At 43.6% G+C, this 16,416-nt stretch overlaps 3 protein-coding genes across 6 annotated transcripts; 1 reads left to right on the forward strand and 2 right to left on the reverse strand.

Moving 5' to 3' along the window:
- Positions 1 to 866: 866 nt before the first annotated feature.
- C7H7orf25 (chromosome 7 C7orf25 homolog) lies at positions 867 to 5,074 on the reverse strand. 4 transcript variants are annotated; one of them, XM_048952256.1, is made up of 2 exons: positions 4,953 to 5,074; positions 867 to 2,451 (listed from the first exon to the last, which is right to left on the reverse strand). In XM_048952256.1, the coding sequence occupies exons 1-2, from the start codon at positions 5,048 to 5,050 to the stop codon at positions 1,170 to 1,172; spliced, it is 1,380 nt and encodes a 459-aa protein (XP_048808213.1). In that variant the 5' UTR covers positions 5,051 to 5,074; the 3' UTR covers positions 867 to 1,169. The 4 variants fall into 4 exon arrangements, with proteins under 4 accessions (XP_048808213.1, XP_048808215.1, XP_048808216.1 ...); XM_048952258.1 differs by lacking the exon at positions 4,953 to 5,074 and adding an exon at positions 4,818 to 4,931; XM_048952259.1 differs by lacking the exon at positions 4,953 to 5,074 and adding an exon at positions 4,236 to 4,635.
- A 4,187-nt stretch (positions 5,075 to 9,261) lies between these two features.
- Positions 9,262 to 14,409, reverse strand: PSMA2 (proteasome 20S subunit alpha 2). Its single transcript, XM_048952261.1, has 8 exons — positions 14,283 to 14,409; positions 13,029 to 13,105; positions 12,465 to 12,597; positions 11,956 to 12,078; positions 11,519 to 11,600; positions 10,242 to 10,315; positions 9,747 to 9,804; positions 9,262 to 9,664 (listed from the first exon to the last, which is right to left on the reverse strand). The coding sequence occupies exons 1-8, from the start codon at positions 14,321 to 14,323 to the stop codon at positions 9,548 to 9,550; spliced, it is 705 nt and encodes a 234-aa protein (XP_048808218.1). The 5' UTR covers positions 14,324 to 14,409; the 3' UTR covers positions 9,262 to 9,547.
- Positions 14,410 to 14,631: 222 nt separating this feature from the next.
- On the forward strand, positions 14,632 to 15,873 carry MRPL32 (mitochondrial ribosomal protein L32). The gene is made up of 3 exons (XM_048952262.1): positions 14,632 to 14,812; positions 14,904 to 15,073; positions 15,267 to 15,873. The coding sequence occupies exons 1-3, from the start codon at positions 14,644 to 14,646 to the stop codon at positions 15,519 to 15,521; spliced, it is 594 nt and encodes a 197-aa protein (XP_048808219.1). The 5' UTR covers positions 14,632 to 14,643; the 3' UTR covers positions 15,522 to 15,873.
- Positions 15,874 to 16,416: the final 543 nt, after the last annotated feature.

Below are 16,416 nucleotides of genomic sequence, written 5' to 3' on the forward strand. Positions count from 1 at the left end.
AAGTTGAGGGAGGGACAATTGAGGTTGGATGTCAGGGGTAAGATCTTTACAGAGAGAGAGGTGAGATGCTGGAACAGCTGCCCAGAGAGGCTGTGGATGCCCCGTCCTTGGAGGTGTCCAAGGCCAAGCTGGATGGGGCCCTGGGCAGCCTGACCTATCACCAGCGCAACGGGCAGTCAGTGAACGATGAGGGGTGACAATGATGCAGGCCCAGCCCGGCGCCCGAATGCACGCGGCCCTGCGCTGTGAGGTCACCGGCCAAGGGGCTGTGACAGCAGTGGAGATGGCTATGAACTACTGCAGACAGTGCCACTGCTTCTAATCCAGACTATATAAAGGTTACTTCTTTTCCCCGCATTTGGGTTGCCTACCTGGCAATAACACAAGTCACCGCCCTCCCTCTTCATCGGCACATAAATCTGTTGTTTGGAGAAACCTCTTTATGGGGTGCCCAAGAGAATACTGATTTCATGTACTTAGCTTAAGGCATTTCTTCAAGACCGTAAAACAGATCAATCCATGATGAACAGCAAACTGTCATTTGGACTTTAGCTGTAAAAGCTCTGAGCTGCAAGCAAAAACCAATTTATTGTTTATTTTCTTGTACCTTCTTTCAGGACTTCTCTTACCAAATATAGCGCTTAAGAGACACGGTTCTTCCGTATGCTCCAGATGGCCTCTCCCACCTTTATTCACAGGGTAGTGGGCTCCGTTGGCCTGAAGACCAACAGGATCCTGGGGTGCATTAAAAGGACTGTGGCCACCAGGTCAAGGGAGGTGATCCTCCCCCATCTACTCTGCCCTGGTCAGGCCTCACCTGGAGTACTGCATCCAGATCTGGACTCCCCGGTACAAAAAAAGACAGGGATCTGTGTGCTGTAACTGAATGTTTTAATAGGGATGCATACAGTTAATATACTGTAACAGTTAATGATTTTCAAGGAAATCTTATTACTTTAGTGAATAAATTAGCAGCTGAACAAAAACCAAAAACCGAATAAAGACAGTGTAAGTCTCCTGGGGAACCCTTCCATTGCTCCAGTTAGCATTCTCACTGTTAAACAATCAGAAAATTTATTATATATTATAGTATTGCTATGACTCTCTTTTTTCTCCAGATGTTTCCACTGAAAGATCAGCAATATTCAGAGATTAACTCCTTTAACAAATTACAATCCATTATCACGCAGGCAGCTCTTTGGTAAAGGTGTGGCAACAGATTCTTTGCTTTCTGTCAGTGCTCTTGGCTGATGAACAAAAACACTGAACTTGACGCCTTGGTTAGCAGCTGCCCTCACAAAACCACTATTTGCAGTCATGGTGATGGCTTTTAAAGTGTCTCCTGTCCCAAAAATTGTTAGAGAACGGCTGTTGATTTTTGAACTCGCCACTAGTCGTAAGGCACGATCAGATGGCTGATCTGCGACCACATTAATTCTTTTAACAAGCAATGCAGCTCTCTCTTTCTCCCCAGGCCCTCCCAGCGTTTCCAAGATTGACTGAAAATCTCTGACAGCAGATTCACATGCAAAGAGCTCCTTCCCCTCCATGAACTCCTCCAGCTGAGGCAGGACTCTGTCCCTCCTTTCTTGAGCCGCTTGCTCTGTTAGCACTTTTTCTCTGAAGATGAAGTAGCAGCCACCGTAACTCAGAGCAGAGACGTAGGTTATTAATGTAGTGATGTCTAAGTTCACTCTATTGCACACATTTACTTTGATCTGTGTAGGAAAAGCAATGCTGGTCACTAAATTCTCCCGATCTACCCTGGTGACCTGCAGTTCAAGGTCTTCTTCATCTGATTCACTGGCACTTAGGTGCTGGTTTTCCACAGATGGTTCTACTAGAGAGTTCACTGCAACGACATCTCCTCGCACAGATATCCCCATCTCCTTAAGTCTCTCTGCCATAGGACTGGACACGCTGTTGTAGAAGGCAAATATTATGTGGGGATTGCTGTACTCCACTGGCTGTTGACAGCTTGCCTGCAGGAAGTCTTCAGCCTGCTCAATGATACTTTTGTCACCATACTGGCCCCTTCCCAGCCAGATATTATGCAGGGCTTCAGCCTTCCGACCAATGGCCTTCACCCACGTGTGACCTCCATTTGCTACAACATCTACCACCAGTGTCTGTCTGTTTCCAAACCTGTCCTCATAAGAAAAGACTTGGAGGACACTGACAACATCCTCCAGGTTCTCTGCTGACTGGATAATGGCTTGGAGGTGGGTGAGGTTTGTACTCTGCAGATGGGATTCCTTAATGACCACCTTCCCTGACTCCACTTTGTGTAGGAAGTTTAACTCAGCCTTCAGTTTGCCACATAGTTTTGCCCCACCTTCTATTCTCCTTTTCTGGAACTTGGAAAGGGCTTCTGCTCTCTTGATCAGTTCTTCCGCAACAGCAATTCTTTCACAAAGCAGTGACTGCGCAGACATGTTGGAAACATTATTCCTATTAGATGAAAGAAAAGGAGAAGACTGTTAGGACACAGCTAAGAATAAGGACAGTCAAAAGGTCACTGCAACAGTACACACTGGAACTCTGTATTAGATTTGGTGGAACAGCTACCTGTACAGTAAAGCACAAGCATAAGAAACCTCCACACGAGCCCCACCAAAGCCTTCACCTTTGATGACAGCCTAAAGCCTAAGATTTCAGTTCTCAGCAAGGAAGAACAGCAGCCCTCCACAGGTCTCCACAGACACCTTGCAAGGTTGTGCATCTTTTCACTCACATCCGAGTCCCTTGCAGAGCCAGTCATTTAAAGAGATCTCAGCTCCCAAAGTTCATTTCCAGATGTTGCCATTCAGAGCAAAATTAGAAATCCCCTTAACTCCATATGCAAATGTTTCCCCTCCCTCAGACCACACTATCGTTATAATATTAGTCATCTACCACGCTTACAGATATACATAAATGACTGCCTGCTTCCCAGCAGTTATTTAATACAGTGTAGAAAACGCCCATTATATCTTACAATTCCGAATAGCATACCTCTGTCCTCTCCAAATTACACTATATAATCCCCCAAATAAGCTACTAATACCTCTGTGGGTAAATTTCAACATTACACAGCACTGTGACAAATATAATTTATAATTCCAGGACCAGGAAGATCTGGAAATCTCTATGTTCTCTAGCTTCACCACAAAAATCACAGAATCATAGGGGTTGGAAGGGACCTCTGGGATCATCAAATCCAATCCCGCTGTTAAAGCAGGTTCACCAGATTTATGGTGCAGCATCAAACACATTCCTCTGCATCTACACTACATAGTATGTCTCCCTGAACATAACAATAGGAACTGCTTAACTGAATGATCTGAAAAATGTACAATTAAGTATCACATCAAAAACAGAATTTTTAAAGACACTCAGTAAACTGCCACTATGGAGAGTGAAATTTATCCATTTTCACTCCCAACTACGAGTATGAACAGATGTTCCTGTGATTTTTATCTGAACTGCATTTGGAAGAAAACTAGGATCAAAAGGCAACACAAATATAGTTTCAGTCAAAAAATCAAAAACGTGAAAAGCGATACAGCCTCAGAGCTACAAAAGACTGTCATTACTACTCTGGAGCCTGACTTCATTATGCACAATTCAAACACAGTTTGAATCCTACTTGCTCAGTAAATTAACATTACCAAAACCTTTCCTTTCTTGTCAACCGTTGTCTAAAATCTTCCACCACACCTTATTCACTCACTTCAGGGTGAAAAGACGCCAACAAACTTTATCCTTCCTCTCAAAATCCCCACCAGGCAGGTTCAAGCACTAATCCCTCCACTGCCCAAAGTGAATCCTCCTCCTGTCAGTGCCAGGACAGCAGAACTCTGATTCACTTTTGGCTCTGTGCCACACAAATATAGCTCCTGCCTTCTGCAATTTTTTGCCTTGACCATCGCTTGCCCTCCACAGCCATTCCGTGCAGCCAGAGCTTGCGGGGGCCACAAGGCACTTCTTTTCCTCTGGCACCTTCCTGAGGTAGCGCTCGGGTATCACTACAGAGTATTTCACCCCCTAGCATTCCAAAATTGCACCTTCCAGGATCCTTAGTCAGAACAAGAAACTCACACTTCCGCAGCAATGCTTCAGTGCCTCTGTGAAGGTACATCCACCTCCCACCACCTCCAGCCCCCCCTTGCCCTTTCATAGCCACGCGTGGTTCTGCAGGGTGTTTGCAAGCTGCTGCTCACCCAATTACTAAGGAGGAGGAAAACTTTTAAGACCTTCAGACAGCCACGACGCTGAGTGGAGGTCTGCCCCACGTGCAGAGCCTTCTCCGAGCTCAGCTTCCATGAACCACCCACGAGGCCGCGGGGCGCTGGTCAGGCGGTGCCACATCACGTCCCACCGCGGCGGACGTTCGGCACTTCGTTATATACTTCCACAGGAAGCCAAGGATTATTCTCACACGTAAAACCTTGCAGTTACTACCTCGGGACCGCTCCCCACAGCAGCTCCAACTTTTACAAGAGCAGTAAGACTTCAGGATGCAGCCCAGTTCAAGCTCATACAGGAAAATAAGCCCACCAACCCAGCCCAGCTTTTCAGGGACACAACTGGGGGACCCCAGCGCTAACCACAAAACGCCCGCAGAAGCAGCCCTTCCGTAAACGAGGACAAATCCCCCCTCAGCCCAGCCGCTCCCGCATCCCCCAGGCCGCCCCGCCCCGCACGCCCCTCCAGGCCACTCGCACGCAGCCCCGAGCCCAGCTCCTCTCCCCTCCGCCGCCATCACGTGAGCGCGGCGCCATTTTGAGCGCGGGCAAGGCGCGCTCAGCGCCCGCTCCCGGCCCCTCCATGTTTACCCGGACGCCGGGCAGCCCCGGCCGTGCCCCCGCCTCGCCCTCAGCGATCACGGCCCGGATGCCCTCGGGACGCCGCCCTTGCTCCCCCGCGCCCACGGCCGACGTGAAGACACTCCCAACCCCATCCCCACTCACCGCCCCGGGCTCTCGCCCCGCCGGCAGCGGTTTCCCCCGGGCGGTGCCGCGGCCGACTCGACCCAACGCGCCTCCCCCGGGCCGCCGGGCGGGGACATCAGCGGCGCCCGCCTGCCGTGCGACGGCCTGCTGCTGTGCTCTAGGAGGCAGAGAGGGGGGTCCTGCAAAAGCATGTATTTTATCTTTTAAAAAAGGCTTTTTTTTTCTTTTTAAGATCCAGGCGTACTACGTTATAGCACACGAAGATCTCAGCCTCTGCAGCGCAGCTTTGTGCTTGCCATCAGCCTTCTGCTCTCCTTATGGAAGGCCAGAGCATAGTCAGCTCTGAGCTCTAATCAACAATCCAATAAGCAATCACGTATGTAGTAGTGAAGCTACAGCATCACTAGCATTTGGTGTCCAATAGGAGCAATAGCCCTCTGTGCTCAAGCACTTGGTGCCTTTATTTGTGCCAAGATGCTGCCTGCCTCAGCAGCAGCCCAACTACTCAGTAAATCTTGCAGTGGCCTCCGGCCTCTTTCTGTGCTGCAGCATGATCAGCATGAAAGATACTCGCCTTCTCCCCAGCTGCTGCTGCTGAAATTCATTGTGGGTTCACAGAATGGACAGGGGTGGAAGGGACCTTAAGGATCACAAATCTGCAACCCCTTGCCACAAGCAGGGCCTCCAACCTCCCCATTTAATACCAGCCCAGGCTCCCCAGGGCCCCATCCAACCTGGCCTTGAACACCTCCAGGGATGGCTGGGGCATCCACAGCCTCACTGGGCAGCTGCTCCACCACCTCACCACTGTCTGTAAAGAACACAGGTTCACATAGCAAGCAATAGTAAGCTGAAAGCATGCTGTAAGGGCTTACCACACCTGTAACTTCCACCACTTCTGCTTCATCTAACAGCCTCACTAAACTGTTGATGGCATACAGTGGTACCGTGCTGCTCTTAGCTCTTGATCCCACCAGTGAAGTAAAGCCGAAGAATTCTGTGTTCACAACAGTGTTGTGCTGTCTGATTTCCTCAGAGCTGACCATCTTCCAAGACAAATCTAAATCAAAGCATGTTGTCTGCATTAAGTGATCAGTGTCTCTTCTTCAGATGACTGATCAGAAACAAGATAATGAATCTGTCATACATCACAGTCATTTTAAATCTTGAGCTTGTATTTTGCCATTTCTTATGAATGAATTTTGTCCACTCTGTACCCTTTGACATCTCTTTATGCATTAAATTAGGTTTTACAGAATATAAACCACGCTAATATAATGCAATTTACAAAAATAAATACAACTGCTATATAATTTGTTGCTCTGTTGCACTCACTGATAACATCAGTTGATGTTATTTCCTGAGCAATACATATCCAAATTAAAATTACTATTTCTTAAATTCCAGGAATTTAAAATGGAAAAAGATGTAAATTAATTTCCTGCATTTTAAAGGGCCTCTTCAAAGACCAGATAAAATTCAGTGTACTATTCTAAAACAGCAGTAATCTGAGTATGACAATGATCTTACTCAGTGTCAAGGATTAAGCAATTAAAACAGCAGAAAAACCCCACGCTCCAAGTCACACCATCTTCCTCATTAGAACAGTGTAATACTGACATCTATACACCTACCACTAAAACAAACAAACAAATAGCATAAATAAAACCTGAATTCAAAATATTATGCCTGTTCTTTCAACTTATCCCAAATCCAATGAATTCTGATTCCCTGATGGGAATATGGCTGTTAAAGAACTTCAAGAGTTCAGTTTGAGCCATCGTTCTCCACTACAAACAGTGGCTTATCAGAATGACCACTAGTAAACTGTTAAACCCACACTGCCCATTTCACATGAAGCAAGGAGAAATGATTGCCACAGAAGTGACTCAGGCCCCAGGATCATGCCTCAGAATGAAAGAAGGAAAACACTCTCACAGAAAACTCCATTTTGAAGTTGTTTGCCATAAAAAGAGGCTATGTAATAACACGTGGGGTATGGCAGCCTAGTGATAATGCTCTCCTCTTTTTCTGCGAGTACTTCTATTTGTTCTCAAGAGAAAATAGTGCCATAGATAGTAATCAAAGCATATATTGTCCTCCTAATGGAACAGGGGGAAGTGGGCAAGAGATATACATAACATCCATACCAATTACCAGAAAGTATTTTCCTTACTCAGCATGCAATACTTTCCATAACAATGCACATTTGGTGTTAAAGTTACTAATATTTGGAAGAGCTGGTTATGAAGTTTATCCTGACTAAAACATTCAGCTAAAAATTAGCAGCTTGTGACTGTCCTGACTCCCCACCTCTGAGCAAGGGTTACATGGGATACACTGCTCCTCCAGGCTCCACAAAAGCCACCTCTCCGTACTGGCACACGTTCAATGATTCTTTCTCAGAACTCTGAGTTAAGAAGCTACTTGGCTCCATCCCTCTCTCTGTTAGGCACTTGGTCATATTAAAATAGGTACTATTATAAATGATTGTTTGCAGTCCATCCTGCTCAAGGCTGGACAGCTGGCCTTGCTAACACCAGAATGACTTTTTTTTCCCCTTTCCTGAAACAGTATATAGGACCTGTCTTTGTAATCACTTGAACAAAGCCTTTGTCTGACCTGCCTTAAACTGTACTTGCTTTATTCGAAGTCCCCATGTTCTCTGACACAGAAGTTACTACATCATTAAGCCACAAGAAAAACAGAAATCATGAGCTTTCATGTTTCTTCATCACCTATAAAATGAGCTATTTTCTACACAGAGGAAAGCAGTTCACTTAAAGCCACACACACACACACACACACACACACAAATCCCCACCCACCCAAAAAATATTAACACATTTTACATTTGCCCCACTATTACCATCTTGAGAGTGAAGTGCTTTGGTTTCAATTACATTTAATAGGCTGCTCTTCACTAATCAACTTTTAGTAGAGGATGCAACTAACCTACTGTTGTTCATGCTAATCATTTCTGAAGTACCTACCTGCTTTTTTTTTTCCTTTGCATACAAAACTCCTTTAAGTATTTATATAACATTAAAAGTAGACTGGATGCATGCAGATATTAAAGTAGAATCCCACTTTTTGGAATGATGATTCTGGAAGTGCAAATTAAAATCAGGTAATATACAGCCTATGGTTTCTCATCCTAGTTGCTTAGTTGTTTCTAAGAAGAATCAGAATACAAATTGGTTTTCAGAGTAAAAAATACTCAAAAAGTAATCTGGAGAAGTCTTTAAGAACCATCTGAACATAATTTTTATTTGTGACATTATGAAATAAAACTTCATTTATGGCATGCTTAAGAAATTCTCATTTGCCTAGTGATAACACAAAACATTAGATGACAGACACAGAGCAGATCAGTTAGTTTATATGCCTCTTTTTCTGGACTTCTTATTTTCTTCATTGGTTATGGCTAGGTAACTTTTAACCTGTCTGGCTGCTCCCATACAGCTGTATTAATGTACAAGCAGTCTGATCCAACTACCCAGTTTCCATTTCATTATCAGTAACTTTTCAATGGCTCCAGACCAGATTTTTGCTTTAAAAATGCTTTAAAAAAAAAAAAAAAAAAGTCTATTTAGCATCTTTCTTTTGTGCAGCTTGTTTCTACATAACTTTACAGGCACTACACACGTAAAAAAGAACCACAACAAACTAACAGTACAAACACCCACACGCAGTATGTTCAAGTATCTAGTTCTGCACGTTCAAAAGTAGCAATGCATAAATCAAGTGTTCTTCTGTTACAGTTATCTTGCAAGTTGAAAAATACTTCAGCACAGTGAATAAAGTGATTACATTACATGTTCTCATTTTGCTTTCTACATCCTATTGATTTTTAAAAGTACTGGTAAATGGGTTTAGGTTTTGGTCTATAGCAATTATTTCCGTTACACCTAATAGCATTTCAGGATTGAGGAATGTCAATTTCTAGAATCACAAAGGTCAACTGACTAACAGAAAACAAACTCTTAAGACACAAAGACTAAGACAATTCCAGACACTCAGAAGCAGAGCTGTTCAAGTAAATCACAGTTCACCCCCCAGATGGAAGACTGTTCTACATCTGTATGGAAGTGTGTTTTGTACCAGAGCAACCCGTTTTTGGAAGTTACTTAATAATTACACAGAGTTCCAAAGTGAAAAAATTCTCTTGTAAGCATAGTTTAGAAGTTCTTTAAAGAAGGCCTAACAATCAGTTCACGATGGCTAACGTGGAAAAACTCTTCCTCAGCAATGAAGATACCCAAACCTCAGCTTTGTACAGACAAGCTATGAATAAAAAGACACACACGCTTTCCCGCAAAACAGAGGCCTTCCAACTTTATTGTTTTGCCTTTGTCTGTGTTCATTGTAACTTTACATTTTCTAACAGTGTTTTGTGTACAAACTTTCCACGTATCAAGGGAAAGAATTATCTGTATTAAGATTCAATTTATTACAATATTAGGACTGCTGCGTTTGCACCCATGGTATTTAAAAAATCTGTCAGACAAACCATGTAGAAATAAGTATGCAAAAACTGCAAAGAAAAACATTTAAGGAGCCAAAATTAAAAAGACCTTAGTGTGAAGTCACACAGTCTTACTTGGTTTCTACTAGGCTATTGCAGCCAAGTAGTCCTTAACCTCAGTCGGAGTTAGCCTCCTAAAACCAGCTTCATTACATATGCCAACTTCAATGTTGTCTTCTGTCATTTGCCCTTCAAAGCTCTCCTATTAAAGAAAATATACTTCAGTGAATCACTTCAATGATGTTGCAACAGTAAGATATGTATTCTTTAAACGTTTTCCTAACCTTTAATGTTAAGATAGCTGTATGAATGGCATCTTCAAGCTCCAAATCTTCATTGTATCTATAAAAAAAAAATAAAATCACATCTCAGTACAATCAGTACAGTCACAGTACAATCTTTCTGAATCCTACTAAGTCAAGAACCTCTAAAAACCCAAACACTATTAAAACCTCCAACTATTTTTAAGAACTGCTATATTAATATTCAGAAGTTATTAAAAAAAATCCCTACTGCTGCTGATACTGTGGAGAACAACCTTTTTGCAAATATATTAAACACACTGCTTATTGCACTGGATTAATTAACCACACACACAAAAGTCAGCGCTGAGTAAAGCCGGTATCACATACATGTTAAACAAAGCAATTGGAAACATCATCAGTATTTTAAATCTTTGTACCAATCATTCAAGAGTATACTTTTTTTTTCTTGACTCTTTTGCCTGAAACCTGGAAAAAGAGACAGTATTCTTTTAGACATCATTAAAATACATTTACCTTTTCTCAAGGAATGTTTTCCCATTGACATAGTTTTTTCCCATGGCTGTTGCTTTCCAAGCAAAATAAGCTCCCTGTAAAAACAACAATCTATTGTTTTTCCTAATTCAGTCAAACATTACACATTCAATTATTTGGTAACAGGTACAGAAGCCATTATAAAAATTCTGAATGTTATGACAATATGTGAGATTATTTTGGGCTACATTCTGACTAACTGGATGTGAAAACATTTGCTATGGAAATGTACAACACCTTTTTATTGGGCCTTGCTGATAAATTGGGCCTCCCACTACTTTGAAAAATGGATTTAGTGAGTTGTTAGCATAGTTCTGGTTTGGGATTCCTTGAGCAGAAATTCTATGTTTGCCCTTGAGAATGAGCACTCAGTTCTTCCACGAGGCTCATCTGACATATAAATACCATGTATACTTATAGGTATGTTTGTGTGTGTTTATGCATATGCACAAATAAATACAAGTGTACCCATACATTTTCAAAGACTTGCTACAAAACAGCCAACCTGATTTATCTTAGCTACTGCCAAGGTACTTGGCTTTTGGGCCTGTTCTTTCTCACAGGATAAAGACAGTCACACCCAATCTGTACCTCAATCAAGATGCCTCACACGAGGCAACTGTGTTCTGCAGTTTCATTTGACCACTGGGTAGTGACTCATATTTCTGAAGCTTATCGAATATCATGAGAGTAACAGATCTTTTAATTTGGTGAAAAGTCTTATAACCCACACAGGCATCAACAGGTAAATTTTAGTAAAAACCTTTTCTAACACAGCAAATAAACTCCTGCAAATTAACCACTGCCATTAAATATGAGAGCATTTGCACTGCATTTCACAATGGAACAGACTCTGGCCTAGTTTTGCTACAGCTTAGGGAATAACTATTTGAGCTGTGCAAGCGGTCAAATATTTTTTCCTGGAACCTGCTGCAGCACACCACAATGACTCCTGTTACTACCAAGCAGGTGGGAAGAGATGAAAAAGGGTGGTGATGTCCTTCAAGAACTGCTGCCATTCCTTGTGCATCCATAAATATGGAGGCACAGAATAAGCAAGCAGGTGCCACCCACTTCCCACATTTCCTTTGGCACAGCACTCCAGGCAGGCTCCCAGCATGGATCATTCTGACTTGTGAATTCTGGTTAAGGAATCTTTTCTTCTAGCTCCAGATCCTTCAAGCCAGTATTTCACGAGCATATATGAAATTTTAGATATTTTACAGAAACAGAAGAATTTACAAATATAAGATACTTACTGATGGATCTGACTGAAATAAATAGGGCCGCCCCTCATTCCAGCCACATATGAGCAGTGATACACCAAAGGGACGAACACCTCTGTACACAAAAACAACAAAACCACACAAAACAAACAAACAACTCAGAGCTGGCACGCAAAATTCATAAATTTATTTGATGAACACCAAAGCTGCACTACTTTGGATGCACTGAATTTCCCTAAAGGCCTCCTACCAGCACAGAGCTGTTATCATGAATGTTGACTAGTCAGTCAACCCATTCAGGATACAATGACTATCTCACCCACGCCAGGTAGCTGTCCTCCCACTCACCCACCTCCTGTGAGCGTTTTCCAGTAAAAAAATCTCTGTGTTTTTGACATTAAAAATGAATCACCTGGTAGCTGTCATACTTTACCACTCTAACTGCCTCCAAACTTCAGAAAACCACATACCCAGACTGCGTATATTCCTGCATCACAGAAGCAATTCTTTGTACTAGTTGAGCTGTTGGAATGGGCTCATGGTAAACCAAGAAATATTGCTGGGCCAGCTTTCGTGCTCTGTGTACAAGTACTCTAAAAACAGAAACAAAATTATCCTATTAGAAATCCAACTCTTTGTTACAATTTCAGCTGAAAATTCTTAAAAATTACTATTGGAAGGAATTACAATAGTTAATAGTTAGAAAAGATTACACTGAGTTATATATATATTATATTGAGTTACCAACTCGGCACACCCTGAAGTACTTCAAAAAACAGACACTAAGATTGAATTCATTGCTCTTCATCTCACACTCATTTTTGAGATGCAATATTATTTACCAAGGTAATTAATACATTATAAAAAACCTTATAGAGAAAGAAGATCTCATATTCAGTGTAACCCAACATAGTATTACACTATACATATAGAAAAGTGTATCTAAATGATAACCAAGCAGAATTTTTTTTTTCAGTACCTGTAATCTGGACCCATACCACTATACACTAAACCTATATGCTTGGTAATTGGCTCTACTTTATGGACACTCCTTTCATCATAAAGAATGGATTTCTGCTTCTTTTCCGTTGCCAGCACCACTCCATTTGCAGCTAGAAAAAGAAAAAATGCTGTATTAAATTACACTTATAGAAAGCAGTTGAAATGCAGATTTGTAGGAATAAAGAAATTTGCTCCTCCATTCTTAAAAATCTCTTCAAGTTCACAATCACATTAAAGAGGCACTTTGATGAATTCACCCAGCATTTCCCCAGTATTTTAAAAATAATCACGCAGCTCCCATAATCACATTCTGAATATGAAGTATATATTAATAATAGTCGAAATAACTATTTCTATACATGGAAACATATCTGGACTTATTTTCTTAAGTAACAATATTGCTTCAAATGAGAGGTGTTTGTTTCTACTGGTTGTGTTCCCAAAATTACACTAGCAACTCTCTTCTCAAATGGAGCTCCATGTTCCCCTTCTTCTTTAAGACACTCAGCCTTTCACTGGTGGAGTTATGATCTGAACGAACCTTTAATCCCGACCGATGGAGCTCCTGCAGCCACTGCAGCCAAAGCATACTCAATCTGAACAAGTTTCCCAGAAGGACTGAAAACGAAAAGGCAGAAGTAAGCCTGACGTAATTTTGTTATGCTCAAATATGCATCAATCTGATGTTAACTTCCTTTTTAATCTCTTTACAGCTACTATCTGCATACCCTAACCATAATTTAGGAAAAAAAAAAAAAAAGAAGAAGAATCTGAAGACTTTCAAAGAACTGGGCTGATATAGCCTAGAACTGCTATACCTGCCTGTAACATCAATGAAAACTAATGCTTCTTGGACAGGACTCGATCTGATTGCAGTGCAGTGCTCCAGATCTGTATCATTTAAACCAAGTTTCCCCATCAGTGAGGGAATCTTCACAGAACATCATGAATTTCTACTAAAATTGCATTTATACATGTTTTGCAACAGATTTTGAAACAGTGAGGCTCGCTGTCGAAAGACAAGCAAAACATTGCTATTCTTTTTCACTGATAGGCCAAATGACACAAGATGTAAATCTCTCATTTCACCCTCAAGTATTCCCCCATCTGGCTTCAACGACCATTAACAAATACAAGCAAATAAATAATTTCCTGTACAAGAATCAAAACATCAGAACATCAGCAAAATAAATTAAAAGCTAACACTCGCTCAAATCAATGATTCTCAGTGCGTGGGACAAGTGAATATGGAAAAGCACTAGTAATTGTTATTTCTTTCTTGTGAACACAAACCCAAACAGTTTCACAAGTATCAGTGCTTTGCAAGGTACAAAAAGCTTGTTAACTCCCCCAGGAAAGAGCTAACGAACAATGCACTCCTTTTAGCAACGCGGGCACCTTCAGCTGAACTCACACACTAAGATTCCTCTCCCATTGCCTCACTCGCTAACTGCAGCATCACTTCAGTGACCTGCCTTGCAGTGACACAATTACAGAGCACTGCTCTGACATCAGGGAGACACTTCACCAAAACCAGCAGACTCTTGCTTTCAGTTTCTCTTTTTGCACCTTAATAACGTAATATAACGCAAAACAATGCAATATAATACAACCCATCCCTTCTGCCCAGGCCCAGCTGCGCTCGCTCGCAGCTCAGTACCGCAATGACTCTGCACACTCATCGTGCCCCCCCCCCCGACGCCTCACGCACACCGTGCGCCGTCCCACCCTTCCCCCCCGAGCCCGTCCGCCGTAAACCAGGCGGACCCGCGACCCCCCGCCCCCCGCTCGGCACCTGAAGGTGGTGAGGGAGAAGCTGTACCCCCGCTCCGCCATTTTAGCGCCAGCCCCCGGCTATTCTCGCCAGCTCTCTCTGCGCAGGCGCGGTCCGCCCGATCCCCCCGCCCACCTCCGGCGCGGGGGCACGGCGAGCGCTGATTGGCGACGAGGGAAGCGCGCCCGGGAGCGCCGCCGTGCGCCGCGCACGCGAGGGGCGCGATTGGCCGGGAGGCCCGCCGCGAAGCATGCCGGGACTCAGAGTCTTCGACCGCCCCGCCCCTCTGGCACGCCGGTAGCCGCAAGGGATGCTGGGAGTCGTAGTCCAGGTCTCCGTCGTCATTACGCTGTGACGCGTTCGAGGCACTCGCTTTCCCAGAATGCCGAGGGCACCCGCGGGCGCCCGCTCTCCTCCTGCCGTTCCTGCCGGCATGGCGGTCGTGGTGTTGCACTCGGTGCCGCCGATCCGCGTTCTCCTCCAGCGCTGCTGGCAGCGGCTGGAGCTCGGCCGCTGGCCGGCGGCGTGCGGGGCGCAGAGCCCGCTGTGGGGTAGGCCGAGGCAGGCGGGGCGGCGCTGGGGCCGCGTTTGCCCTCGGGCGGTCGATGGAGGTTGGCGGTAACGAGTTCCGTTTTCCTTCAGGACTGTCGCCGGCCGTCCAGAGCCCCGCTTGTCTGCCGGAGCCCGCAGCGGGCGGCGAGGGGCAGGGCTTCCTCGGCGGCGTCCTGTGGATGGCGGCGCCGAAGAAGAGGCGCAGCATCGAGGTGAACCGCTGCAGGAGGAGGGACCCCAGCAAGCTCATAGCGGTCAAGGTGATGGCGATGCGCGGCTCACCATAGGGAACTGTGACGGTGGTCAGAGCCGCCTTGTTCTGAAAGGCAGATGAATTTCCCCGCTATTTCATTAATTGCTTCCTACTGCTTCGTCATTGCTCCTAGTTTTTTGTTTGTTTTTGCTTTAGCTCAAATTACTGAATTTCTATTTTTGACTGCCTTTCTTTTTCAGAGGAACATCGATGTTTGCCCAGAGTGTGGAAACTTGAAGCTGAAGCATGTTCTCTGTGGTTATTGTTATGCAAAAGTTAAAGCAGAGACTCAGCAGATACGGAAGGAAATAGGTAAAAAGGAAGGAGGGCCGTTTAATGCTCCTACTGTAGAGACTGTAGTGCTTTATGACGGAGAAAAGCCCACTGAAAAAGATGAAGGCAAGCGGATCATTGAGAGAGCCAGGAAGCGTCCATCTTGGTTTATTCGAAATTAACAGCGAAACAGAGCATGTTTCTCAGGAAGGTTTTCCTAGAATGTTTTCTAAGAATGTTCAGTCAATGCTGATACTGAATAAGTGTGAACCTTTGGGGTGCCTGATGAAGTCACATTTCATGTCGTGTATTGCTTCTGTAGCATACAGTGGACAGTGCTTCTTGGTGATGTATCTATCATAGCAGTCAGCAATTAAAGAGAAGTTGGAATCAGTCTTGTTGGACATCTACATACAGTACAGTGTCTACTTTGTATGTTAATGTTGTATGCTGTAAATAATTTTTTATTACTATTAACAATGGAAAAACAATCACAGGTATAAAATAAAGATTCCTAAAGAAATCTGCTTTCCAGTTTTGGCTGCTGGTCTTAGAAAAAAAGTGTTTAAAATTATTGCTGATTAGAAACAAATAATATTATTGAGGAAGGATATGATTGTCTGATAATTTCCATTGCTCTTAATAGAATCTGCCTGGATATCTCCACAGTACTGCTGTTTGAAATCCTTGAACTCCTCAGTGATATTCCTGTTTGCGGGTGAAACAGAGGCTGCCAAGTGATGTTTGCTCTTTTTCAGTACTAGACTGAAGGTTATTCTTTCAGTTGTCAGTGTGGAAAATAATGCCCTCTGAGTGTGCTGTGATCAGTGGAGAAACAAACTGAGATGCAGTGACTGGAACTCTGTAAGTATCAAAGCTCGTTATTTGCAGCCATTCCCATTTTGTAGTCTGGATGGTCAGTTTGTGCTTAGAAATCTGCAAAGAACAACATACCTTCCTGATTTGTGTCCTCTGCAGAGTGAGGGTGGCTTTTTGGTGCTAGCTAGCTGTGTTTTCAGGTTGGTTTTAGCCAACCTGAAGTACCCAGAGGTACCACAAGCATTAGAGATTTAAACT

This window comes from Lagopus muta, chromosome 7 (genome assembly GCF_023343835.1).
Source record: "Lagopus muta isolate bLagMut1 chromosome 7, bLagMut1 primary, whole genome shotgun sequence".
NCBI classification, from domain to species: Eukaryota; Metazoa; Chordata; class Aves; order Galliformes; family Phasianidae; genus Lagopus; species Lagopus muta.